Raw genomic sequence first — 27,593 nt, 5'->3', positions numbered from 1 at the left:
TTAGAAAATAATTAGTGACACCATAAAAGATTTTAGAATTAGGCAAAGTTTATAAAACTAAAGACTTCAAATCTAGCATAGTGTTTCCAACAGACTGCGTGGCTCTCTGTTGTTCTCTGCACAGTGCATTTAAAAACACAGCCTTGCTTTTGGTAAAATCTTGCTACAAGATTCACTTCAGTTTTCAGCTCCAAGCTGCTTCAGTGGAACTTCCTACCAACGTACCGTCAGCAGAAACACTATGCACAAGAAGAACACCAACATGTCATGTGGCATTTATGATCTCAGTACATAACCAAGATTTGCCTCATAGGAAACACTGACGCAGCAATTTTCATCCACAGGTCTCACAAGTTTCCTGCGCTTACCTCCATTTTAAAGCTGAGCTCGCTTTCCAACTCAGTGTGGGATGCTGCCCGGACCAGGGTTAAAGCCAGACTTCCTTTGTCCCCAGCAAAAAGTCTGTGTGACAGATCCAGACATCTCTCAGGAGCAGATAAAATTCTTCCACTTGTTCAGACTCATCAGGAAGTAACAGTTGTGATTCCACTTTGAACAAAGAATAAACCACTTGAGTCCATACCAAGTCCTCACGCCTATGTCTCCAATCCTGGCAGGAAGCGATTCTTCCCTCTCAGGTGGAAACAATCCCTGCAGGTGGTGGTGCTGGTAGTGATGAGGACAACATTGGTCCGTCTCCTCTGTTGGCATTTGCCCGATGGATTCAAACAATCCATCTAGTTAATTTTTCTCTATAACAAAGAAGCAGACACCGTAGTTGTAGGGCTCTCAACACAGTTGGCCTCACAATTGTGTGCAAGAGCCACGTTATTTCAGCCACTGACTGGAAGAGTTTAACCACTTATTTTAGGATTTGTTCCTGTGGAACAGAAGTAGACCCTTTACACAAATGGGTCATATTTCACTCCTGCGTCTCCCTCCTGTCTCTCTAATACTACTCAGCAGTCTAATCAAAGCTACATAATGCTAGCAACAGAAAAATCAGGTTGAAAAACTAAGGAAAGTAATAAATTTCAGTGGCAAACTTACACTCAGAAAACCTGAAAATGAAGTCCAAAAGGCAAAGAAATACATCTCATCAGTCAAGTACCTTAGAGGGAAATCATCTGGCATGCACGGGAGGTCTCCCATTGCCCAGGTAGGGGACACAGCTTCAGCACATCACTCCTTCCTTCCCATCCAGCTCTCATGCTCACAGAAAGTGGGGTGACAACAGGGAAAAGAGGGATGGAGAATTGTTCTGGTATCATCCCGGCATGGAGCTGTAATGCAGCCAGGGGATATACACTGGCATAAGAACTCAGAAATACATGCAGATGCCTCATTTTATGTGTAGCTTCAGCAACTGCCAACATTTTGGAGGTCCTTTACTTGTATAACATGCAAGAAGCAGCAGTTATGTGCATGAGGTATGTTCCTGATACATTTAAACATAATCCCTAGGTTTCAATGATACTAAGCACTCATAGCCATAACCAAAGCTATGTCATCCTTTGATGATAATCATAATCTTTAAAAATAAGACATTTTGTGTTATACTTAAAGTTATTACTTGTAAAACAATAACTCCACATGTATCTAAAAATGTCTAACACCATGATGATTTAATTCATAAATCACAACCTGCAATGCTACCTTACAAACGAGGGTGCCCATATGCAACACAACTTACCCAGGAAAACAGGCAATTAATTCACTTCTAACACAGGATTACAACACAGGCTGCCCTCTCACACCCCAGCAGTGTAGATCACAGCATTTCTCATCACTGGTGGATCAATCTACAAAGGCAGGGAAGGTTAAAAACAAAACGTAAGACTGTTCAACTTATTTAGTCGTTTATACATGGTATATAAATAGTGGTTTTGCATTATGTCATAGAGCTACCATTGCCCTAAATGGCAACAGGACCTTAACAAACAGGTGTCTAAGAGAATGAGGGCAGACTAGAACCCTTACACATAAAGAAAAATGCTTATTATAGTTTTACCACTTGCCACAGACTGTGACAGAAGTGCTAAAATCTAAAGCTAATACACAGGAGGTTTGTTTATTGCGTTGGATGGACCAAAGAAAAATTTCCTGCATATGACACTGAAGGCAGAGTGCACAAAAATTCCTCTGAAGTCTGCAGAGAGCATTGAACAGACCCTCCTCTGTTTTAGCCTCTCTCTCACATATCTGTGTTTTGAATTTTAACACAGCTGTGAAAGAAAAAAAAAGCAACACCAATAAGCTTGCCAATTAGGCATTCAAATGTCAGAGACAAAGGAAAGTTTGGTAAGGAGATGAGTTTGCTGTGGGCAATGACTGTGTCAGACAGCCAATGACATCACTCCCTGTGCTGTCTCCATCACAATTTTCCAGAACAGGATTACAGTGATGACAGATTCCATTCCAAAACTCCCAGGCAGCTCTTTACATAGATGTTAGCAGAACAAAAGCATTACATGAGATTTCCTCTCTCCGTCAGGCAGCATTTGATGTTCTCTAATCCTCACCTTGGGAAAAGCATTCAAGAACCATATGGACTTGCTGAAATCACACAGGATGTCCTGTCTCGTAGCTAAAATACACGACTTAAGGAACCTCTGTGGGGCTGAGAGGGCAAAGAAAGTAGGTTCTGGTTTTTATTTCCAAGAGAATGGCAGTGATAGAACCCAAATCTGTGCACATCACTGTCAGGTGCAATTGCTACATATCCCATGAAAGACTATTCTGGTAACTTAATGGGGCATAAATGGGGAGTAGAAAAAACAGAAAAAGCATCAACACTATCTGCTGTATTAGAGAATTCTTCAGTAACCAGAAATAAGTGACAAAAATTTAAAAATGTCTTCTGCTTTCATCTTTAAAGATTCAGTCCTCCACTTGTACTGAATTTTGACCATAGCTGGTTAACTACAGAGAAGTGAGAAGTCAGAGCACTTGACATTTGGATAAAAGCTTTCATTTAAAATAAGTAACCAGCATTTTCATGCATTTTAACCAAAACTGACCCAGTAAAGAATTTATGTGTTCCATTAATCTAGTTCCCTTTTCTCATTCAATTACCTATGACTTTTAGCACTGGCAGGAAGTTATTCAATTAATATTTTTATTTTGTATGGAAACTCAGTCCTATTCGTATCTATTGCCAATCAAATCATCTTAATTAACATAATCGGCACCAATTGTCTGCAGTCTGCTGTGTCACCCGTGACCTGAGTAGAAATTTTTTCATCTCCTTCACAGAAAGATATTCAGTGAGTGAGCAAAGGAACAGTTTAAGTCACATTTTCAAAGTCTGATGCATGCCACGGTGCAGATAATGTATATCCCATTTTCGTGCTCTGGATATTAAAGGAATGATCAGAAGCTAAAAGCAAATAAAGATAATAGCACACATTCTTTTATAGTTACCTTTTTTTTTTTTTTTTAAACTATGCTTAAAATGTTATAGCTCTCTTTCTCAGCCTCCCAGACTCATATACCTCTCCTCTGGAATTTAGTTAATGGAAAATCAAAGGAAGTTTAACAGGTGTTATTATAAAGAACCCTTTACACTTGAGACAACTGCTACATGGTCATTATCTAAGTATGTCTTACGGTTTGGAGCCACACTTGAAAGTTCAGGTTTCTTACATTATCCAGCGCTCCATTCCCTGCACCAGTTTCCATTTTATTAATGCCAGCAAAGACAAGCTGTATGTTTCCGAGATGAACTCGCGTGAAAGCGCCTCCTAATTCAGAGCTACCAACTGATTCAGGCCCATCCCTGCTTGGTGTGTAATTCTTTTGTCCCCTGTCATTCTGAGTGTATTCTGTTATATCTGCACTGCGATGAATTTAGGTTAAGAGCACAGCTACTGGCATGCTGCCCGCCCCAAGTGACTCAGGCATCTTCTTGTTTCGTTGCAGTGGCCTCCCAAGCCCACAGGATTTATCTGTGTAGACGACACAATCACAACTCATCAAAAAGTGCAAGGAATAAGCAGTGCATGAGAAAAGGGTTTTTTACTTTTAACTGCAAGGAAAGGGTTGTAATAAGCAAGTATTACATTGCCTGGCATTAACAGGCATGTCACTGCAAGCAAAAACAGTTTCACATTTTGGGTAGTTTGAGAAGCAGACAAATACCGTGACTGTCTTTTTCTTCTTGATGTCCTTGTATAATTGATCTTGAGCTAGGAACTTTGCATTCCAGCAGAAGCCTGGATTAAAAACCTAGACCAACAACAGTCAGCCATCAATCTTGATGCCATCTATCCTATCTGCAACCATTTGTATCGGCCATTAGCTATTTAGTGACTCTAAGTCTCAGGCAGAGAGATCATCTTTCAAAGAGAATAAACTCTCAGTGCATATCCCCATTCATTCCTCCTATTCTTTTGCTAATTCCCATCTATTACTCCCTCAGCACTTGCAGCGAAATCTCATGCTCATTGCTTCAGTCATATTTATATACCACATTACTAAGCATCAGAAAAATTGCTTTCTTTTTCCAGATACAATTTCCAACAAAAATTTAAGTGTGAACCTTTCCAAAAATATGGCAGATCAGACTGCAATAACTCCTTCAGCATGTATCCATAAGTACTTGCTTCTCAGTTATATTGATTTCTCTTTACACCGTTCCTGAAGGGCAATGTAGCACCAGGGGCAGCGGCAGTAAATACATCTTCACTGTAAGGGTCCTTTCCCGCTGCCAAAGCAGTGTAAAGTGAGAGGTTTGTTGATATAAAGGAGACAAAAGGCCTTGTAATCAAAAAGGTACCTCTGCGTAAGATTCTCCTCTTCAAAAACTTTGAAGTTGTTTTTTCTGTGTCTGAAAACATCGTCATTTTAAATACATACATTTTACTAAGAAAACACTCTGAATTTGCACTGAAATCCTCTCTGCCATACTCTAGGTTCTCAAAATATTCCATTCTATGACCCCTTTGTCACCACAGACTACCTCACCTAACAAGACACTGTCCCTGTACACACACGACATGTAAAATAAAAAAAAATGGCAAAAAGCTCTTGGGCACCCAGCACTTCCAGCAAGACAGCCATACCTGTTCCATCTTCATCTGAGTAACAGTAGTCTCAAGTTCAGAAGGTCGCAGGATTTATTTACATACATATGACCATGCAAGTAGGTTTGCACCCGGCATAAATAGGTGCACCTGCTTCTGTGTTATTGCAGACATGCTTACTTACAGCAGAGGATAGGACAAATCAACGCTGCTCCGCAGCACAGGCAACGTTGCCTTTCGTGCCAAAGTACAGCAGGAGTTAGACACATAATCAAGCATTTTACCCTCATCTTCCTGCCAACAAAGCTCGATTTCTCAAGCAAACGGCAGTGGGAGCACACCCTGCAGCCGTGGGACTGCTCTTGCTCCTTGGCAGCAGCAGCAATTCCTCACTCAGAACTGCATCACCGGCTGCAGGTTTCTGTCTCCAGCCCAGCATGGAAAGGTGTTGGGACATGCAAAGAGAAATGCTGCAGGGAGCTCCAAACACTGCCAGCAGTAGTAGCAGGGAAGCACAGGACAGGTAAGCTTGGGGAAGCCTGTACCCTGCAGGCTCTGTCAGTGCAGAGAGTCCCAGGCTGCCCCAACCCGGCTGCTCACCTCTGCGGAGCTGCAGGGCAGGCAGGGCAAGCGCTGGAGCAAGGCACTGCTGAGAAAGGGCTCAGCCCCGGCAGGATGCCGTGCTCCTCTCGTACCCTTTCCTTTCTGCCAGTTATGCAGCCTTCATGCACAGATCAAGGACCAGGGAGAAGAGATGCCCATTGCTGGGGCTTTTCGCTGTCCCCCGGCCTCTGCCCAGGCAACTCCCTCCTTCAACCAATGCCCCAAGGCAGCCCCGTCGGAGTTTCTGGCTGCGATCGAGCCAGAATTGCAAAGGCCAGCCTGGATTTCTGTTCCTCTGTACTAATGAAAGAAAGATACTATTACACTTGCCCTGCTGACACAGACTCCTTCAAATTAACTGGACAAGCGCATTAACCAATGCATGTGTCCAGGGCGTCAACATATAGCACACATGGCCCGCGGTACTTTCTAAATCATTATATTACTCAAGCTAATTTTCTTAATTGTTTAGGTAACATTTTCCAATTGTTGGCACTCCTCTAGGGCTTTCCCATTGGGATTCTTGTTCCTAAAGAGCAACAATAGACTAAAGGAACTTTTATTACTTTGGGATTGGTCATTAGTGTTGTCATGCTGTTTTTTTTTCTTCTTTTGAGATAACAATTACAGGCTCTAGAATGTTATTTCTTTTTTAAAGTACATTACACTGAAGACCTGCACAACCACAACTGTCAGGGAACACACAACTTTTGACTAGCTTGTGATCTTTCCCTTAGTGCACCTTGTTGAACAGTACCAGGCTCTCCCACACACTACCTTGCCGCTCTGAATGCTCACGAGAGGAGAGATACCAAACTGCCCACCTCCTGGCAGGCACAGCATCCCTATCCTCATCCTGCAATTCAGTGAACTGAGACACAGACCAATAATAAATCAAAAAGTCTGAAGTTAATCACATCACATTCAGACCTCTAACTACATTTCTAAGGCATCAGGTTCACGATACTTTTTTCTGTTCTAGCTAACAAATTACTTCAAGAGGTGCTCTTTAACTTTTTATAAACTGAAATCAATTTCATCAAGCCCATGAGAGATGCAGTTTTCAAAGTCAAGGAAAATAATCAAGTGTCTAATCATGTCAAAAAAGTCAAAAGTTCACAGGTGCCTCTTAAAATTCCTAGTCTACAGAGTCATATTCTTCACCAGAAACAGCAATACTGCAGTAAAAAGGCACGTTATCCAAAGTTTTTTCTAATATAATAAAGCAAATTAATTTATTGTTTTTAATTTAAGAAGCATTCATTTTCTGGCTAGTTTTACTTTAAAAGTATTTCATATGCACAATTAAGATATTAAGCATGGGCCTGACCATGTTTTTAGGAATTTAAGTGTGCCAGTACTGACAAATCATTGGCACTTAGCAGTTCTGCCTTTAAAATCATCATAATTTGACTTCAGAGCACTGCGAAAAGCTAAAAAAAGATTTTTAAGAGCTGGAAAATTACTTTTCTTTCCAGACTGTTCAGAGTACTGTACATTCATTGTACTTTTGAAAGCAATGTGACTTGTGAAACTGGCAACTTTCCCATCCATAGCATCTTAGAGATGTTTATAGCACATGATATTTTAATTGCCTGATGACAAAATTATTTGGAAGTATATCAATTTCACAATGCATTTGTTTCATATTTTAAACAAAAACTATGAGGTTTGAATGACACTAAGGCCTGGATATAAGCCCAACAAAACAACACAAATGTTAAGGAAAGTTGTCCATAATCCATCAGCCTTAATGCATCCATGAACATGTATGCATAAATTTAGGTGTTGCTAGGGATTCAATCTGCCCAATAACTATCCAGGTGTTATAGACACGCGTCATAGGTGAAGTCCACGGTCACTCATTAGAGTCTGAAGTTAAGTCCAGGCCAGGTCTTCTTAAGGGTGGGCTTCTCAAGGGAGCAGCGGCTGTCCAAAACCAGCATTTCTTTTTTTTTCCCCTGAACAAAACCCTAGTAACTTCTAAACGATTACTGTTTTTTTTAAAAATAGGGAGCTACTGAAATAAGACAACAGTAACTCAAGAGATGTATTGAGTCATTTTACAGTCAAATGACAATAATACGGCCACAGAACTTCGTCCAACAGGTAAGCTCATCTTTTGCATATATACGGAGGAACACTTGTTAAATAGAGCCTCTCTCTAAAGCTACAGGACACTGATTATATGTGAAAGGCGTGTCCACTGCCTTCTGAGCACAGTTTGCCATTTTTGTTTCAATGTGCAAAACCCTAACATGGCTTTGGATCCGCCTACTTGGAGGACTGACTTTCTATGTTGCATTCATAAACCTGGAGTCGTCTTCTTTACAGAAAAACTAACAGACATGACCGTGCAGACAAACTCGTGCTGTTGTGGAACTTATGCCTCACATATATGCACATACTTATAGATAATCCAACCTGCAACCCCCCCACCAACAGAACTGCTGTTAATAACCCCCCCCTTTTTAGCAGGTAGTCAGGGCAGTCGACTAGCTTGGTGAGTACATGCAATGGGGGGGGGGAAGAGGAAGTAATTTTAGTGATTACATTTTGTTGCAGCTGTCCTCAAGACATCCAAGCAAAGTCCTATAAACCACACTTGGCAACTTGTTTAGGTCCTGCTGAAATATGTGAAAGCAAATCCTCTTATTGGTACAAATGTGATTTACAGCAGCTGAAGATCTAACTTGTAGATGAGCCTCATAATGATTTGTATATAAGAAAAACACGGGCCCCACTCCTAAACTGGGATTTTACTGGAACGCTGTTGCAGAAAAGGAGCTACTTCAGTGCTCCTTATCATATTAGAGATAATTTTGTAAATGGGGAACTGACCCTTAACTGTACCAACACTAGTAGGTGTCACTAGAATTTATTGCCTCATGGGATTTCCTCTCTGTGACTTCCTTAGGTCTCTGCCCTTGTTTATCAGTTTAGTAGCATTCGTAACAAAACATGCACATATATTCTACAAAGTACGTCACATCCTTGCAAGGAGGGAGGGTAGCCAGACACCCTGAAATACGGAATGTGCATTAGCAAGCGTGGTCCATAAAATTTCAAAGGCTGAGATCTTTTCACAGCCTGACAGATTTTCCCATATAGCTTTCCACATTCCTAGTGTAACCCAATACAGGCGCTGCAGGCTGAATGATAAACAGAGACTCCTTCAGGAAACCTTGGGAAAGTGGAGCCTCAGAATATTACACTTTGCTCTAACTATTCCACAGGTGACTGTTAAGGCTGCATAGCCCATTTTTTTCAACTGCAGAAGACAGGCAGAAAAAGTGAGAATGGGACAAAACAAGTAACTAAAAAATGTCTGACAATGAACTATCACTACCCTTGGACACTATCTTTTACAGAAAATAAAAATAATTCAGTACTTTCCAATCCTGGAAAAAACAGAAGCAGTGTTTCAGCAGATACACGATTTTTTACATTTACACAGCTTTTGCATTAGGTGCACCGGTAAATGTTGCTGTAAAATATGGTTAGTAATACCTGCAAACCATGAGAAGTGTGAAAGCACATTTCTACTACTTGACTCACTTCTATTTACCAGCTGTGTGCTTGCCAGCTATAGCTTATGCATATATTCATTGCAGCCCCAGCTACAAGCAATGTGCATGCAACACGTACAAGCACTCAGAAAATGAGAGCCTTGCCACAGCCAGCATACACTCACCGAGCCAGGCTCTCAGCAGCATTCAAACTGCACAAAGAGAGCCCAGAGCAGAGCCAAGGCAGGTACACACTACCAGGGCTCCCCAGCCCATGAGACTGGCTGTCCTTCTGGTCAAACTCTAGTGTAAAGCGGAGCATCTTCAGAGCCGTTCTGCTTTGCATCAGCTGTCGGTGACTTAGAGCTAGTGCAGTTTTCAGGCACTGTTGGGATGTTTTGACCACACTCCCTTCGTTATAGCTTTGCGCCCTAGGTAGCATAGGGACTGTTACGGCAACAGAGTGACAGCAAAGGATTACCCTGCTCATAGACTGTCTTTCATGGTACAGTTCCAGTAGACCGGTGCAAATTAACTACAGCATGGCCAGGAACCAGGGCCAGGATGACTAATAACGACCTTCCAAGCAGCCACAGCACGTAGTAAGAGCACAATGTACTAAAGATTTTCAAACAACATAATATATAATATACCACAGTCCCTATATTATGCCCATATGAGCAGTGGGGTAATGTTTTCAATAGCTGTTGTGATCAAAAGAGAGAGTACATTGTTCCCCATCTTGCAAAACCTATCGTGCTTGTTACTCAAAATTATTTGTTAAAAAATACGTGCAACCATATTTCTGACCATGGATTTGGGCAAAACACTGAACCAGATCACCCTTTCGTCAGCTGTTATTCTGATTTATGACTGGACAGCAAACTCAGATAGTATTGCCTGTGCTCCCTCGTCACACGATTATGTGACACAAACAGGAAAGACTTCAAGATGGCTGAACAGTATTTCCAGGCTGGATCTTTAGGCAGCCACAATCTCCAGATTATTTTTAAGATTTCTGCTGCTTGTGGTGGTCAAAAAAATATTGGCAGGAAAGAGACTGAAATGCTGAGTATCATTAAAAAAACCCACCTGTCATGTCCTTTAGTATTCTCATATTAACTTGCATGCAGATGGGAAAACAGGTTCATTAATTATTAGATACGAAATACAATTCTTCACATACCCATACCATTAAGGTCAAAATGTTAAATGGCTAACCCAAAATTCTGATATTTAGTACTAACCATAGATATGTCAACATTCAATTTATCTGGGAAATTACACCCCCTATAAAAAAAATAAAAAAGAAGAATAAAAAGAACTCTGAAGGAGGGCATTAACCACTCCAGCACCGTGAGGCACATCTGGCCTCTCTTATTTTGAGCTTAAGTTTTAGGTCGGAACCAAAAGAAATCTTCCCAAACAAAATTCTTTTATCAAAACCTATGCACCTTTTGAACCTGATACATTAGTATCTTCCTTTATGAAAGCCTCTGGCATCCAGAGACACAGTAACTCACATTTTCATGCATCCTTTCAAAAGGCAACGCAGCTCTCGCAGTCATTTACCTGCCGGTTCGATTTGTATAGACACAACTTGTTCCCTGCCTGCACAGCTGCTGATCGTGGGCTGGGCTGCCACAGAACAACAACGTTTCAAAGAAGGAAAGGCAAGCATTTCTTTATTCTCTCCCTCTCCTCTCTTGGTAACTACTCAGATGAGTTCTGTTATAGGCCACTGGAGAAGATAAAATTCATTAGCATAGAGCAGAGGAACACTGACTCCACTGTAGTACTCTTTGGAGGCCACAAACTTCAGTATCACAGTAGTTCATACGGCAGCATCTAAAATTTAGAGTGTGAGGTACTACAACTAAAGAGTATTAAATGCATATTTTTTTCTTTCATATACCTATGCATGGCTCAGCGTAGAGGATCACTAGTCTGAATCACGTAGGCATTACCGGCATGTAAATTGTCTTTGTATTTAGGACAGATCTCACAGCACCAGACACTATTCTTTGAAAAAATTTTAAATTAATGGAAAGAAACAGTATCACAGACTGGCTAACTGATGCTACAGCCTGTAAATGGTAAATATGTTTGTACGTATAATTAAATCAAAAGTTTGTACATTCGAGTCATTACAGAGTGCTGAACTTCTCTTCTTGTTGATAATATTACTAGGACTTACATGACAGAAACTGAATTAGTCACCAATACTCATGCACTATTTTGCACTGTAAGTAAATTTAGCAGGTTTTATGGTGAGCTACACTTTGAATAACTCTACATCTTTGGAATCCAGCCAGCCTGAAACCTCAAAACTTTTCCCAAATGAAACTATGTTAATAAAAATCTCAAACTGATCAGCACAGAAGTTACGTGTACTCTTTAGCTAGAGAAAAACATTATGAGTAGAATTTGGGGAAGATTAATTCCCCCAAACACACCAGAAATGTGCTAAGCATCTTCATCTTCACGTTCAGTAAATCTTTTCCTGTCTTATCGAAAACAACAACATTCTTATGCGATTGTAATAAACTTGAAATAGCATTTTTTGAAGTAATCCACTACTTGAACTTCCCTGAATTAATTCAGGAGCCACAAAAGTGCCTCACATAACATTAGAATTTTTAAATCTGTGGTCACAGAAGCTAACCAAACTAACATGTGTGCACACTATCTCCACCAGCAGTTGAACATCAAGCTGCAGAACAGGTGATGCCAGCATGTGTAGCCTTCCCTGCTAAATGAGGTCAACTGACAGGCATTATTCTCAACTAGGAGGACCAAATGGAAAGAAGAACTAAGGTTGGAGAGGAAGCTTTAGGAGGGTGAACAGCAGCATCATGGGCAAGCTCCTTTTGTGCTTGAAAACATAAAGAATTTGACATCTGGCCTCTCCTGGGAGAAACCCAAGCAACATCTCCAAAGTAGGCAGTGAAGCATGGAGCTGTGCTATACACACAACAAAGAACAGATAGACTAACACACTGGAAACACAGATAAACAGGTGCATCCCGGATGTCTTTGAGAAACCCTAAAAGATTCATGCTATGAAAAATGGTACCATATATACACATACCATGAAAAGTTCCAAAACGTCATGGACATTGCTCCTAAACCCTGAAATTTCACAGCTCTGTCTTGCATGATTTTATGATTTCTTGACTCAGTTCTTTGTAAGACTTAGCTACAAGACTGATTCTTATATCAAGCAACATTAATGCTCCCCTTCTCCTGTTTATCCAGGTGGGTACCATGTTCTGTTGTGCCCACTTGTGGCCAAACAGGCCATTTATATTTCAAAGAGCAGTTAAAGAACACTTTTTCCCCATTATTACGGCTGATAAAGGCCCCAGTTCAGAAGCAGAGGTGGAAGCATTCATTACAGCCACAGCCAGTGCAAGGAATGAATTTCAATAACATCAAGGTCAATCCAGAATGACTGTTCACTCTAAGTCCATTGCAAGGGACAGGTTTGTTTACTAACAGACAATTCCCTAACTAGCTATTATTCATTCAACAGATGTGTGCAGTAGGGAGCGCTTTGCTTGTGCTGAAATGGTTGCAACCACATAGCTATAAGCTGCCTTCAAAGCAATTCATGTCCCATTTTAACCTTCATCCATTAAGTGCAACCTGAGCATCTTTAGCACCTCTGAAAACCAGCTTGAGTACCTGAATTCTAAAACAAACAATATTTAAACATCTGGATGCCTGCTCAAGTGAACTTACGAAGGCAATAAAATAATCTGAGCAGAATTTTGAGTTGCATCTAAGGTCCTCACTTGATTTTGGACCAGAATCTCAGCCAACAGCTAACAATCAAACTGCATTGTCTAGGGCTCTGATGAAGCACGCTTCCAAATGGAATGCTTTCGAAAGTGACTGGATTTCCTGCACCATTATTTTCACTAGTAGCTTCTTCTGTCAACTATACATGACTCAGGGGAAGGTGAAGGGAGAAGACCTAACAGACCTGAGCCTACTAACAGTGAATCCTGTCACACAGATTATATTTTAAAGTTTCTCTTCATTGTGTTGTAAATGCTCACATGCCGCCGAGGAGAGGAAAGTAGGTTTTTTTGCTTTTTTCAAGTACAGTTGGCAGCAGATCTCACTCATGGTCAGTTGCTTGGCAACAAAACAAGTTTCTCTGGCTACAAAATAAATATTCCACATCTGAAATATTTGAGAAAACACTGTTTTTCCTAACTACATTCCATAGTACTTGGGCCACAGGGTTTCCCAGAATAGTCTAAAATGTTAACAGGGTTATACAAAGGACGACGTCCAATTAGATTATCACTCTAAGACAGATACAATACATCCCCCTACACGACACTGTTAACATATTTGAAAATAGTATGTTAAATCTACTCCGTGGTCTGGCGCTCATGTGAAGTAGTTTAACTGCCTAGGAACAAGTTAGCTAACTGGATCCTGCACCCTTTTAAATGTAGGCGTGGTGGGAGACATTTTGCAGGGACTGAAAATCTGGAAATCTCTATATTCGGTCTGAGATGCACGCCAAAGAAAGCATGTCTAAAGAAAGAGGCAGTGAGTGCAGACATAAAATCAGATATCTCATCAACTACCAGAGCCACAGAGGTACACTACGGGAAATACCTGCTCTGGGATTGGTATAGAAAGTGTTTAATTAAAAAGTCACATGCTTTCAGGTAGTTCATAATTCTCACTGCCATCTTTCTCTTCATCCTTTTAGCATGACACTGCTTTGTTGAGGACACAGGCAGTAGAAGCCAGTTCTTCCAACCCTCTGCGAGCATTTGTCCCATTGACGAATTCTAATATAACGGACAGATTCTTATTTTCTAGATGCAAACAGCATGTGTCCTGGACCAGCAAAGAAAAACCCTTCAGAATCAGCTAACTTTGCATCGTTTCCCATCACGATCGACAGCGGATATCTAAGAGGTGGCTAAGAACAGGACAAGTATATAGTGATGCTTTTTTAATATTCTCTTCAGCTTTTGACACTGTAGCACAAGGATTTCCTGCATTTAATAGCCCTTGATGAATCTTTTTTCCATTAATTCGTCTTAATACAAAGACTAGGGAGAGAAATATCTATTTCTAGATTTTATTATTCGTTAATAATTCCCAAAATATAGTAGTAATTATTTGGGGGTTTTTATTACCTGGTGACAAATTAAAAATTATTCTAAAACAACAAAAAGAGAGACTATCCACCTCAAGTATCAGTTAGAAACTCTGATGAAAAGTTTTAAAGCTGCCAGTTCTCAAAGGGGAAGCAGTCAGGAAAACGGTCTCTTAAGTTATATAGGCCAGTCCTAAGTTCAAGCATTCCTTTAAATATAGGACTTGGGCTTCAAACTCACCTGGGCTTATACAAAAATAAAGTAATTCAGACATGCACGACTGATACGCAGTCTAGAGATCTAAAATCAGCCGGCAAACCTCCTATGCATACCTAAATGCTACGGCTGTGTCTAATCTACATAAATTCCCCTTACATTTTTTTCTTTGGCATACACCCAGAGCACTTGCATCTCAGCGCTGGAAGCTCTGCTTGTATCGCACAGTCAAGTGTGAACAGGATTTAGAAAATAAGACATACCTGGCCACTCCTCATTTGAGTAGCCTAATCTAGCGGACACGTTAAAAGCCCACTAGCAGTTTAGAGACAGGCAGCTATTGACTACTTCATGATACATGAGGAGAAAAACTTATTATCTCTTCATTTTGTTATACTCATTTGCCCAGTAGATTACTTTCCCAAAGTATTCCGGTGCCATTTAGTGGACAGGATGAACAGCACCTGCTTGATGAGTTCTCATGTTTTCTTCATTATCAGTGCTTGGTCCTCTGTGCAAGAATAATTAATTTCCTCCTGAATGTCCTTTAATGTTTATGTGTTTTGCAGATGTGGATTAAAATTTTTGTTATATCCCCATTATACCATTTTGCAATAAGAAACCAAGCTACATAAGAAGTACTCTTTTTGCATCTACTTATTTTACATGTCTCACTCCAGATTCTCAGAATTTGCATTCTCTGTGTACCAGTTTATTTGTTAAACTAGTACTAGCTTATTCAATAAACTGATAATCTGCAGCTGCTAGTGCTTGACACATAAGCATATTAACCCCAGGATCTCCAGGTAAACAGCCAAAAAGCAAAGAAAACCTACCTGTAAGTGTTTTCACTTAGAACTCAATGGGAGGCAAAGACAGAATTTCTTCATCGCTGCACTCAAAACTTTAGTCTTCCTAAAGCTCTGTCTTTCACACTCCATCTTTCCATTTCTGGAATATTCAAAGCACTGTTCCTGCAAGCTTCAGTCCCAGCCCATTTCATCCTGTGCAATAAGTAAGCAAAAGAACCTGTGGAAAAGTGCGCTTCAGGACTGTATCATAATACTCAGGGAACAGAAAAAAATATTGCACATAAAGCCTTAAATCTATCACTATATTAATCTCAATGCCCAACTTCGTTACATCCTATGAACGCAGCCCTGTGGATGCTCAGCATACAATGCTATGCTGACACTTCTGTACTTCATCAAGAGAACCAGAGCGTATACAGATCCAGAACACTTTATGCTGGAGGATAAGTGGTAGACTGGGACAAAGCAATTTTTGACAGTAGGTTTCACAGAAATTTGCTGATAGCCAAAACACTATGAAGTTTCAGTCCCAGGATTTATATCAATATTTTACAGGGAGAATGATCCAGCAAACATTTTATCCAGCGCTTATTCTTTTAACAGCTCCCTGGACTTCTTGTTCCAGGTCAAATCACTTGGTTCAATAAGTCTTAGGCTCCCAACTGCAGCCTTACCATAGATTTCAGACTCCACTTCTATCCTGTCTGCTAGCCCAAACTATTCTAATTTCATCCAGTCTGTCTCCTACCTCAGCCTGGTGCTCAGTCAACCACGCACACACTTGTATGTACGTTTTGCTTTCAGCCCCTATATCCAGCCACAGTGCCCATATACTCACTGGCTGTTCTTATTTCACTGTCATTCCCTGCTTCTTCCCAGCTCTCCCCGCTACACTGTTACTCCTTATCAGATCCGTACAAACAGCCTCCCTCATTCCTTCCTAGCATACTACCATTCCTCTGCCCCAGTCCCTCTGCCTGAACAGTCCTTGGTTCTCACCACTACTATGGCAGCTCTTGGCCACCTTCTTTACCTCTACTGCCCGTTCATAGTGCCAGTCCTCCTACACAGTGCGGTCCAGCTTGCCTTTCATCAATTACGCATTGCGCACTTTCCCTTTCTACCCAAAACATCATTACGTTTTTTCCCTGCCAATTTTCTTATCCTCGTTTCCCCATCACATTTGGTCTTATCCCCCTTGAATTAGAAGCGGTTAGTTCCGTAGTTTCTTTCATGTGAACAAGTTACATATCCCTGACGAGGCCGGGGCGGGAGGAAATCATCTCCCAGAATGGGACAATTAGGTCTTTTCACAGAAAAACATTGCCAATATTTTTTTAGCATGGGTAAAACAATGTATTTTTCTCTAGTCTTGTTCTTGGAAGACGTTAAACTGTTCTGGCTGAAACTTTCTGAAGAGAATTCAGCCCGAGGCAGACACCCAATGCAACATGGAAAAATTTAGTTTGAAAAGCTACTTTGACAAAGCTGTGAACAGCTGAAAATAGGCCTTCAGGACTGGAAGTGCCTAGCTGCCTTAGTAATAGACGCTGTTACTAGCCCTGCCTGTAGCGAGAGTCAAAGGGCCACCCTATAAGGTCACCCCCTTTGGTGACAAGCAAGCATAAACCAACTGCATTTTATTAAGTTACTCTGGCTTCCTGCTAGCACAGCCAAGACAAGACTTCTGCCATTTAATTGTCCAACAATTTGATGCCTACATGAATCCTGACAGAGACACCCTAACAATACTTTTCCGTTTCCTCGGGCTGTGCCACAGAATAGGAACACGGGTAGCAGCGCTGCTTACAAGATTTCCCCCGAGCCTCAGTTTATGATGTGGCAGTTCATTGTAAACAGTTGGCAGACAAGCCACTGGGCCTCCAGCTGTTCAGATTCCTTCTGCGAGAGCCAACGTAACTGTAGCCCTACTTGTGTCTTCAGCTCCTCCACTCTGGGGTTTGCTGAAATGGACCTACCTAAAGTAGTTAGACCACCTGTTGCATCGCCAGATCCATTTAAAGGAGTCCTGCAGTTTGGTTTATGTGGTTTGACAGTAATTGTTTAAGTGGATGCCGCTGTAATGGCACTGCAAAATAAAATTGCAGAGTTATTGCAATCAATAAATATAATTACATGCTCATCAGACCACGAGCTTATCTGCACTTAGTTCTCCATACCATAATGCAGTCCATAATGCTAACTTATGGCATGTTACAGAACGTTGGACAAATGACATTTGCAGATGACAAAATATTCACAATCAATTGAACTTTTACAGCTCAGAAAGATTTTGAGCCCTGGCAAAAAAAAAAAAAAAAAAAAAAAAATTAAAAAAATTATCAGTTTTGGAACTCCAAAATTGCTATTTGGTTTGGGAATAAGTTTGATTATACCAGTATCATTGGTACCAGGAAAAGTCACAATAAATTAACACAGTCCTAACATATAGCAACACAAATGGCATTTTGCAACTTCAGTTACATAAGCAGGTAAATCTGTAATTTTTCTTTCAGAGCTACACAAGATTGAGCAGCTTGAAGTGGGACATGCTGTTATCATGCAATATTCCAATATTAACTTCCCTATATGAAAATATACATGCACATACATGCTTATAGACACATCTACACACATACCTGTATGTACTTACTGCCAAGTTCATAAACTCGCTACAACTTCTACAAACTGACCCTAATATCACCTGCAAGGCAGACCTTTGTCGTAACACTGATCTTAAGTAGGAGGAAATTCAGACACGGAAGTTAGGATAACCTTTCTAAGGTACTCACCAAATGGGACGCAGTACTTACAGACTGACTTCTATACTTGTGTTCAAATCACTGGCTACAACCGAAGCAAAGCATAACCCTATAAACGTAAGAAACATGCAGTTACAATATCACAGTAACAGTTCTGCATCCATACATCATACATTTCTATTTTTGTTTTACATGTATAAATGTAAACGTGTTTTTATATATATACTGGTAGATGAGCAAAAACATATACAGAAATAAGTTCACACAAAGGACTTTTTTTACAACTAACAGTGGAATATTAAACAGGTTTTTTTAAACTTCATTACAAGAGGCTTATAAGCTGCAATAATTACACTTGCTTCTAGTAGTGCCTCAACAGGTCAACGTTAGTTGTTGGTTCCAATGGTACTGCAGTATCAAACACAGTATGAGACTAATCTGTAGTTATGCCTGTCAGCAGAGTCACAGAAACTTGATTTTTCCAAAAGTAAATCAGAACAGAATCTAACCCGATCTTAGAGGTTCTTTGTGAAAATGTCTTAAAGCAAAAAGTGGGGTTTGTTTCCAATAGATTACACAGTAATTTCAGTCACTGTACACAGCATGTTAATGATACAAATTAATAGATACATACTCAATGTATTTATATGTAGTAGATTTTAATCTATGCATATAAAAAAAATTTACATTAGTAAAGATTATATCATCATCACACTAAGTAACTATTATTTTTCTAATTCTTTACGTTTACCTTTGTTTCATGTCTTGAAAGGGTGCTCCACACTGCAATCTGCATTCACACTGTCCACAGCTCAAAACTGCCATTAAACACATGTTCATTTTTAAATACATCCTTAACCACAAACAAAATCAGTGGGCTATAAGTATTTTCTTGATACCTAAATGAAACGGAATTAACTTTAAAAGACTCCAAAGTGTCAAGCCCATTTGAATCCCATTGGAAATACAGGCTTCAAGGCAAATCTTAAATAAACTACAACTACTTGACATGAAGTGGTTATCCTCCAAAATTTTTTCTTCTGTTGCACTCCATCCACTAAACAGAAATTAACTGGTAAGCACAGACACAATCTAACTTTTATGTTTTGGGGGAAAAAATAATTGCAATTTAAAATACTGTCTGTATAATATATTTTGCTGAAGAAAAAAAATACAGTTAAATCAGGATATAACAAGATAAAACCAATTCATCTGTGAGAAAATTTCTAATCAGCATAACAATACCATGAGCTTTCAGACACCAGGAGAGTTCTTTGAGGATACTTTAAAAAGCACAAAGCAGGGCCAACTGCACCATTGGCGGTGACAAATCACTTAGACCTTCATTGTGGCTACGCTTGGGACAGAAGGTAGGGCAGAAGATGGCTCCAGGTGAGCTCCCGCCAAAGCAACAGAACAACTCTGGTTTGAATTCTGACGCCTCACACCAACTGTTGGGAATAACAGGATGCTGCCTATCAGCGCCAGAGGCTCCCCACGCTCCAGATGAGATGGCCTCACCTTTGGGGGGGGGGGGGGGGGGGGGCAGAAAGAAGCCCCCTCCAGCAGTTACAAAGGCTCAAGAAACACTCCCCAAGCCACCTCTGTTCTTTGCTATATGAGAGTGTGGCTCAGGCACACTGCACGGACGTGGCTACTCAGTGTAGTGGCTCATGAGTACAACCTGTAGTGACTAGAGGACAATGCCAAGCAAAGCACGGCCAGCTCAGCTGGTTTATCACACAGCACAGTCCAGCAGAGACATGACTTTGGGACCAAGCTTAGTCAAGACACATTAACACAGACCAGAGAAAATGGAGCCACATTTCTTTCAGCTCTAGAGCTAGCGTTCTCTCTCATCATAACGTACCGACTCTCAGAGGGCACAGATTTTTATTATCTCCATGAATAGAAAAAGGGCAAATGCCTATGGGAATAGAGGAAGATCCTATTTTCCTTTAAACTTTGCACTCTTGAAAACGTGATTGCTCTAATTTTGTAATGACAGAATAAACAGGACTGCCTCCCATGTTCAAAAGGTCCTGCAACACTGGATAAAAGTGATATTAATCTACAGAACCAAGATGTTAATAAAATTACTTTGAATGCATAAGGAGTTGAGTAGGTAACAAGATCCCAATGAATTCTGCAGTCAAAATATGTATTTTTTTTTATTAAATGGGCCTCAAAAGTTTAATGTTCTAATAAAGTCAGAGTTCCAGCCAGTTTTACCTGTGTAAAACGTTGGCCAGACCATTTGTATAATCAGAGTGAAACTCACGTAACTCATGTAAGGTCCAAATTAAATTATTTAAATATACAAATACCAACAGAACCAGCCTACCAACAGACTGATCCCCACGCCTAGCCAGTGAGGAGTTTTGAGATAGGGGTTGTATCTAAGATAGATACCTACTATTCACTAAGCCTACCAATCAGTAAGTTCACCAAGTAACAGTTCTTTTTCCCCACAGTCAATGCGGGGAATGGTTACGACATCTCAGGCATGACAACGTTCTGATGATTCTTTCCTGACGGTGCCATGGAGGGCAACGAAAATTTGGCCTGCATAGAAGGCCATAACAAGACCATGCTCTCTGATTTGGAAGACTTCAGATGCTGCTCCGCAGACACAAAGGAATCAGAGCTGTGAATTCCATAGCAGTGTCAGTTCCCTGTATCACCAAGTGTTTAAGGCACTAACCCACAACTTCACCTGCGTCATTTTTCATTACATCAACGTTTTTAAACAGTATGAATGTAACACCACCCGACACAATTTCAGTATAATTGAAATAAAGGATTAGAAGGCTTGTTTCTTAAAGGCACTATCAATTCATCTACAAGCTTTGTTTAGCATATAACAGCTAAGAATAGCGATGATTAACTGAAGGAAGAAAAACGGATCACTGTGCCTATTTTCCCAGTTACTTATCAAAGTCAGGTCTGCACATCAAGTACATAACACTTCACTTACCCTTTGAGGTGTTGGTAAAAAAAAAAAAAAAAAAAAAAAAGGACACACTCATCATTAACATTAAAAACCACAGAAATGGATAAGGCAGTTAGTTACATCTACATTTAATTTATTGTTTTCTGGCTACATTTCAAGTCAATAGCATGCATCTTCAGAGATTGCTGGCTGTTTAGTAAACTGGTCATCCATCATAAATAAAATCTGAAACTGAAATCAAATGACTTGACATTTACCCTGTTCCACACCATAAACACACCCCATCTCTCATGTCCCCATTTCAGGAGCCTTTAGAAGACAAAGCGATAAGGGCTGCTTAACTAAAGAGACAAGCCTGTAGGAGTCTGTGGGTTGTGAATGGGCCAGAAACTCTTTATTGGAATTACCTAGGCTGAACTCTGATATCGTCGTGCAAGCTACCAAGAGATATAGAAGACAGTTTACTAAGTGGCAACCTTCGCTTTTATATGACTAAAATTATCAAAAGGACTATTATTTTTTTTTAAAAAAAGGGCCTAGGACACTGTCTTTCTCAGGCAATGCAATTTTCCTAGTTTTACTGTAGAAAAACTCATCTCTTAAAAGCATATGTTAAGTTGTATATGCAGTAAGATTTTTGGGTGTTTGACTTAGTATAACATCCATTTGAAAGCAGAGAGTTCACGTGGAACAGCTTATTTCGTTTTTGCAAGACAAGTTAACCAAGAAATCCTAAGTTGCTATGGCCTTGGGGAAGTAGTCACATCCTTCAGTGTCCTACTAAGCTCCTTATTAAAGGCTAAATATGAAGATATTTTGCATGGCTTTGGAGTCAAAACTCACTGCATGCCATGCTGTCATGTGCCTCCCACCCCTTGTTGCATCTGAAACACAGCTAGAGTTCCATCTCTATAGCACAGATCTGTTTTTCATGGAACAGATTATTTCAGCAGTATCCAGCTCATTCTGGTACTCAGATCTATCACTTGTTAAGAAATGTGAAGATTTGGCCGGTTATAGTCAGTTTCAGCCAGTTTCAGATCCAACTGATCAGGAAAAATCACAAGGAATTTGGTAACAAATCAGACCATCCGGGAAAAATCCACTCCTGCGAGCCGACAGCACGGCACGTGGATACTGAGCGCAGCCAGCAATCTTCAGCTTCATTTGGGCGCTGTCAGTTGTGGCAGCTGACATCTTAACGTCCAGGCCAGCAGGCAGCAGGCCATCACATGTCATCTATCGAGGCTGGGCCACTGGCAGGCTTGGACTGCCCAGCAATAGGATTCCTTCCAGCTTGTCCTGATCATTTAACTGGCAAAAGTCTGCAAGTCTGCTCCCAAAAACACGAATTCATGCCCGAGCTCGATAGGAAGTCATTTGACTCAATCAGTTGGGGTTTTTTTTCCCCCTGTCAGCATGAGGCTTTCTGAAGAATCTTCACTTGGTTGCAGTCTCAACAAGTCGTTTCTCTCTAATCGGATCCCAAGGTAAAATCTGCTCGAGCTCCATTTAACCTGATCCACTTCTCACCACTGTCGATTCAAATCTGCACAACTTTTTGAAGTCTTAGTGCTCCTTTCTTGTGTCAGGAAACCTTTGAGCCAGTTTATAATCTATATAAGCACTAAGACAGGACCACAAAATGAATCGTATTAATATAATTACCACCAGTAAAAACATCAAAAGGACTGATTCCATATTTAAACTAGAATAATGAGGTAATGCAAAAAAACCAAAAAATACTCTGGGAGATGTAATTATATAATGCAGTATTCAGTTCTGCACAGCCAGCCCAGCAATTTCTGTAACATTCCAATCAAAGTGATCTCACTAGCATGTGAGAGAAGAGTCCAGCTGACAGATTTGGGACATGTAACGTACTATTTAGTCAAGAGGCCCCATGTGCTATTCATAAAGAATTAACAACTCTTATATTGACAATGACAGTATTGTCAGAAGACCTTTGGAAGGGGGAAAAAACCTCCATAAACTCCGTCTCTGTGAAGTTGGACTTTTTTTTTTTTTGCCCCTTTTTTCCAATGCTGATGTAATCTCCAAACATCTCCAGCAGCAGCTGCTCAGCGAAACCAGGCACCTTCTCCCTAGTCCCTTTCAGCAGCACACGCAGCACTTTCCAGCTCCCTCAAGACAATCAGGGCCTTTCTTTCACCAATTAGCTATCACTTCAAGAGCCCTGTGCTGTCCAACGAGCTCTTAAGAATGGTCTTTGCAGGAAACAACACTGGAGGAGCACTTTTTTTTTTTTTCCCCTAGACAAATTAAAAGGGGAAGAAGGGAGGGAGGGGGAAAAAAAAAGCACAACAAAACAAATCAGAACACAGAAGCTGTCCAAAATGCATCACTCATTTAGTACATCGACAACTGCAGAAATGTCCTCAAGAGCCAATGCTAGCGCAAGGCACACACAAGAAGTGCTCCCGCTTTCTTTAGGAGATAGTTTGTTTCATTAAATATGTTAAACAGGTTTCATAGAAACAAGAGCTCTTGTTACAGCAAGCCTCTGAGCTATATGAACTAAAAGGGAAAGAAACTCCTGTAAGATTATGTTCTATTTCCTTATTTGGCTCTCCAAATGTAAAGCAGCATTATTTGAAGTAGACATTATAGGAAAGAACTCTGTTTAGCTCACTTTAAATATAGATGGATTGATGAAATGAGTAATTACTGGAACTGCTAAGAATTTTTTGAACTTGCTCAACTAGCAAGCTCCTTTCCCCAGAAACCGCACTTTCCATCTAAAAAGAAATTAAAGCCTGATTCAGAGACATAAAGCTCTGTGAATTTGACATTCTTTTTCCTTTAAAATCAGGGCATAGGTACAGCAATACGCTGAGGTTCTTGTTGAGGCCAAGTCCCCATTAGAACAAGCACAAACTCCAGGAACCAGTTCAAGAAGAAAATAGGAACTATTATAGAAATAATACCTTGCATGGGCCTGGACTTCAGAATTGGACCTGGACAAATGGAGTTCCAAAGGCACAAATATGAAGGACCACTTAAATGACTTGGACAAGGTCCAAGCAATAGCACAGTGTCAGGACCGCTTCCCTGATTTTCAAAACTGCATTAAACCAAATGGCATACCCAAATACTGAACGTCAGTATTCTCTTACAGGACCATTTTCTCATCAAATTTGTCCTGACTGGGGTAACCTCACAAGAGCAAGCACATCGCCTTCTACAAGGACAACACAAGCACATTTACATGTACTTATCAAACACGTCCGATCCCTTTTATTGACTGTGTATCAGAAGCCAAGCTCCAGGTTTTGCAAACAGTTAAATGGTATGGCAAAGCAAATACTTCAAGGTATTTCAGGAGCTTGTTTGCACTAATGGGTGCTCTTAACTACTACAAGGATTTTTAAATGGAGTTGGAAAGTGTCAGAACTGATCAGACTGCTTAGAAAGAAAGAAAGTCTGATGTATTACCCTATGTGCATTTATGAAGGAATGCCAATCAACTCAAATTCCTCTGCACGGGAAGGCTCAACCAAAGGATGAGTACATACAATCAGGATTAAGGAGGAATCTTTGTGGAGGTATGTTGAACAATAAGTGTCTTTTTATACCTACAAACTTAAAAGATGCTCAGTTTTAAGGAGCTACTCCTTTCAACTAGCAAAGTTCTTGCTGAAAAAATGCAGCAGGGTGGAAAGGACAAATATACGTGCATATATATGTTACCAGGGCTGCCTCCAGTTATAGGAGAAAAGTATGAAAGGGACCCAAAAGGTCTATCCAGCTTGCCCTCAAGCAAATCAGCTACAACCTATTTTTTTAAGGGACCTACATCCACACAGATGAAAAGACAGGACATCTTCATCTTTCTGAAAGGGATTTTAAGGAGGAAAAACAGTTTGACAAAATGTTCAACAGCTTTATCTGCTACAATACAACCACTGTAAGCCCACAGCCAGGGGCTCTACATTACATATTCACTTGAGCAACTGGTTCATTTGGTAGCTGTAAAGTAATCTATTGGTTGAGGCAATGATACACAAGGTTTTCTGAAAAAGGGCACACCTGTATATCTGTCTCCTCCGGATGGATGTGACCGCTATACCTGAAAGCATCTCTTCTGTCACAACCATCTTCCTTCACCCTGCTGCAATCCTGCTGTCCATGCGCTAGCAGGATCACGGACAAGCACCAGCAGGATTTTACCAATTTGAGTATTAGCTAACAGGGCTGTCATGTCATACAGCAACATCCTATGCCTTGGCCACCACTCCAGGTCAGTCTGTTAGTGGTGAGAAGCCCAGTGGTTATTTAAGGGCACATGAGGAATGAATTGGTGGTTCATTCCAGTGCCAAGTGAACAGGTGCCTCCTCCCCGGGCTCACAACTGGTTCTCAGCTATGCCATCTCCAGCGTTGCCCAAGAGGTGTCAAAGCCAGAACAGACACCGCACGACCCTCGTGCCTGGCGCTGGGCTCTGCTTGGGACAGGCTGACAAAGCCGGGTAAGCTTCCATGACGGCTGCCTGGTCAATAGGAGTTCTATGGCTCCACATGCCACGGCTGTCAACTTGGCACTCTTCATGGGTACTGCATTTATTCACACAAATGAATACTGCGTTTCAGTTGCTGAAGATGGAAGGATAGTGCTTTCCTGCTTAGATTTCATTTCTTAGGACAGATTTGCTCCCACAGAAAATTAAAGACACAGCATAAACAAGGCGAATCTATGTGCCAGATGAAAACATTGTGTGGGTAGGCTTTAGAAAATACAGTTTAATATGGATAGCTGTTCTTCCTTTGTTAAGTATTTTGAGACTGAGCAAGGAAAAGCACTATGTAAAACCTCTATATTGATAATTATTATTTGGATTTTCCCAAATACACTTTTTCACACAACAGATGTTCCTAATGCCTGGCACCATTTATAATACTTTGCCTTTTCAAAGAATGTATGCTGTATCACACACAAAAGCATCCTCTCTGTTCAGAGTTCATTTTGTTAAAATCATTTTTCAACTAATCATCTCTCTGGAGAACAATGGTATGATAGAACAGTATTTCTGATGGGTGATATTTTATTACTAACATATGTTTTCATCACATAACCAACCTAACTACCCTCTTCTGTTACAAGTATTTATTTAAACCCTCTAATTTGAAACTTTCCAAGCCAAATTCCATATTTTGCTTTTAAATTGGCACATAGTTAATCGTCCTGGTAATCACTGCCCATTGACGGATAGTTTAGTAAAAGCAAAAAAAAGTATGTATTATACATCCTCGTTGACCTTTAAAATGTAAGGCAACAGATTTCACTTCTAATTCTCCAGTTCCAATTATAAAGCAGTCTATCTCCCAAAAGATCACTACATTCCTAAAAGTTTAAAATATCAAGTAAATTTACAAGCAACAAAGCAGACAATGCAACAATAATAAAGCATCCACTGTTATCATCAGTTTGAAATACATCACAAAACATAAATAAATTAGAATTAAAAAATAGGATATTTGACTTACTGTGTTTACCACATTCAAAAGTCAGGACATCTACACAAGAAAACAGCAGTATTGCAGGTGTTGGCATGGCTAACAAGAAGTTCCCAGTTCATTGTTAAGAATATAAAAAAAATACAAGACTGACGCTTATCTCTCAGAATCACGTGCCTTCTATAGTTATCAAGAAGCAAAAAGGCACCTTGTTCCAATTTACATACGTGAAATCTCCTGAACAAGCATTCTACATCGCACTAAAAACCAAAATACCACTTCAAAAGAGCCAGATCAAGGTATTCATACCTTTAGAGGGCAAAATCTAACGTTCAAAGTCAATTCCTGCTTCAAATAACTTGTGATAATATGCACATATCAAGATCATTCAACATTGCATTGAGTCAAAGGAAATCAAACACCTGCCCCACTGGTTTTCTACTGGAAAATCCCCAGCAAACACACTCCTCCCACCAGCTAGTTTGATATGCCCATTTCCATGATCAAGAAACAAAAGGACAGAAACAAGATACTTCACTTCTTACATTTTTTTTCTCTTAAGAATAACTTCAGTGTCCATAAAATCAGAACCACTAGCTCATCCTCAAAGGCCTCACAGTCAAAAGTGAGATTTAAAAACAAAACCAAAAAAAAAAACAGAGCACAGATCATAGGAAAACCAGTAATAAAAATGAGGAAAAAGGAGAAAATGAAAACAACTTATAAAGCAGTCTTAAAATTAATTACCTGAAGACTTCAGCATTTTAAAAAAAGACTGGGTGAGATCTTCACAGTTACGGAGCTATGACTCCATTATCACCTCCACATGCTGCTGTATGCTGCGACGCTCAGCAGTAGGTATCTTGGTTCCCTTTCATTTATAGGAATTTTGTACCAGGAGCATTATCAGAACATGACCTAGAAGTAGCAGAATAGACCACATGTATGCCATGATATTTAATCACACCAACTAATTAAAAGTAGTAACATCCAAAATACTAACCTAATGGTAAACATATGTCAAAAACAAAAAATATTTAGTCACTTAAATAAAAAAAGCCTAGCATAAATATTTAGAATATACGTTACAAACTTCAGAATAGTTTGT

General features: G+C 40.2%; 1 protein-coding gene and 1 long non-coding RNA gene across 2 annotated transcripts; both read right to left on the bottom strand.

The window, feature by feature from the left end:
* Positions 1-1,117: 1,117 nt before the first annotated feature.
* LOC121095258 lies at positions 1,118-17,363 on the bottom strand. The gene is made up of 4 exons (XR_005830034.1): positions 17,276-17,363; positions 15,321-15,488; positions 1,694-1,802; positions 1,118-1,283 (listed from the first exon to the last, which is right to left on the bottom strand). It is a non-coding gene; the product is annotated as an uncharacterized LOC121095258 (long non-coding RNA).
* A 3,753-nt stretch (positions 17,364-21,116) lies between these two features.
* On the bottom strand, positions 21,117-23,969 carry SMIM38 (small integral membrane protein 38). The gene has a single exon (XM_040609820.1). It carries the CDS (start codon positions 22,710-22,712, stop codon positions 22,581-22,583), a length of 132 nt encoding a protein of 43 aa, XP_040465754.1. The 5' UTR covers positions 22,713-23,969; the 3' UTR covers positions 21,117-22,580.
* Between the last annotated feature and the right edge of the window lie 3,624 nt (positions 23,970-27,593).

Source organism: Falco naumanni, chromosome 10 (assembly GCF_017639655.2).
Source record: "Falco naumanni isolate bFalNau1 chromosome 10, bFalNau1.pat, whole genome shotgun sequence".
Taxonomy (NCBI): domain Eukaryota; kingdom Metazoa; phylum Chordata; class Aves; order Falconiformes; family Falconidae; genus Falco; species Falco naumanni.
This window is presented reverse-complemented; position numbering and strand designations above follow the sequence as displayed.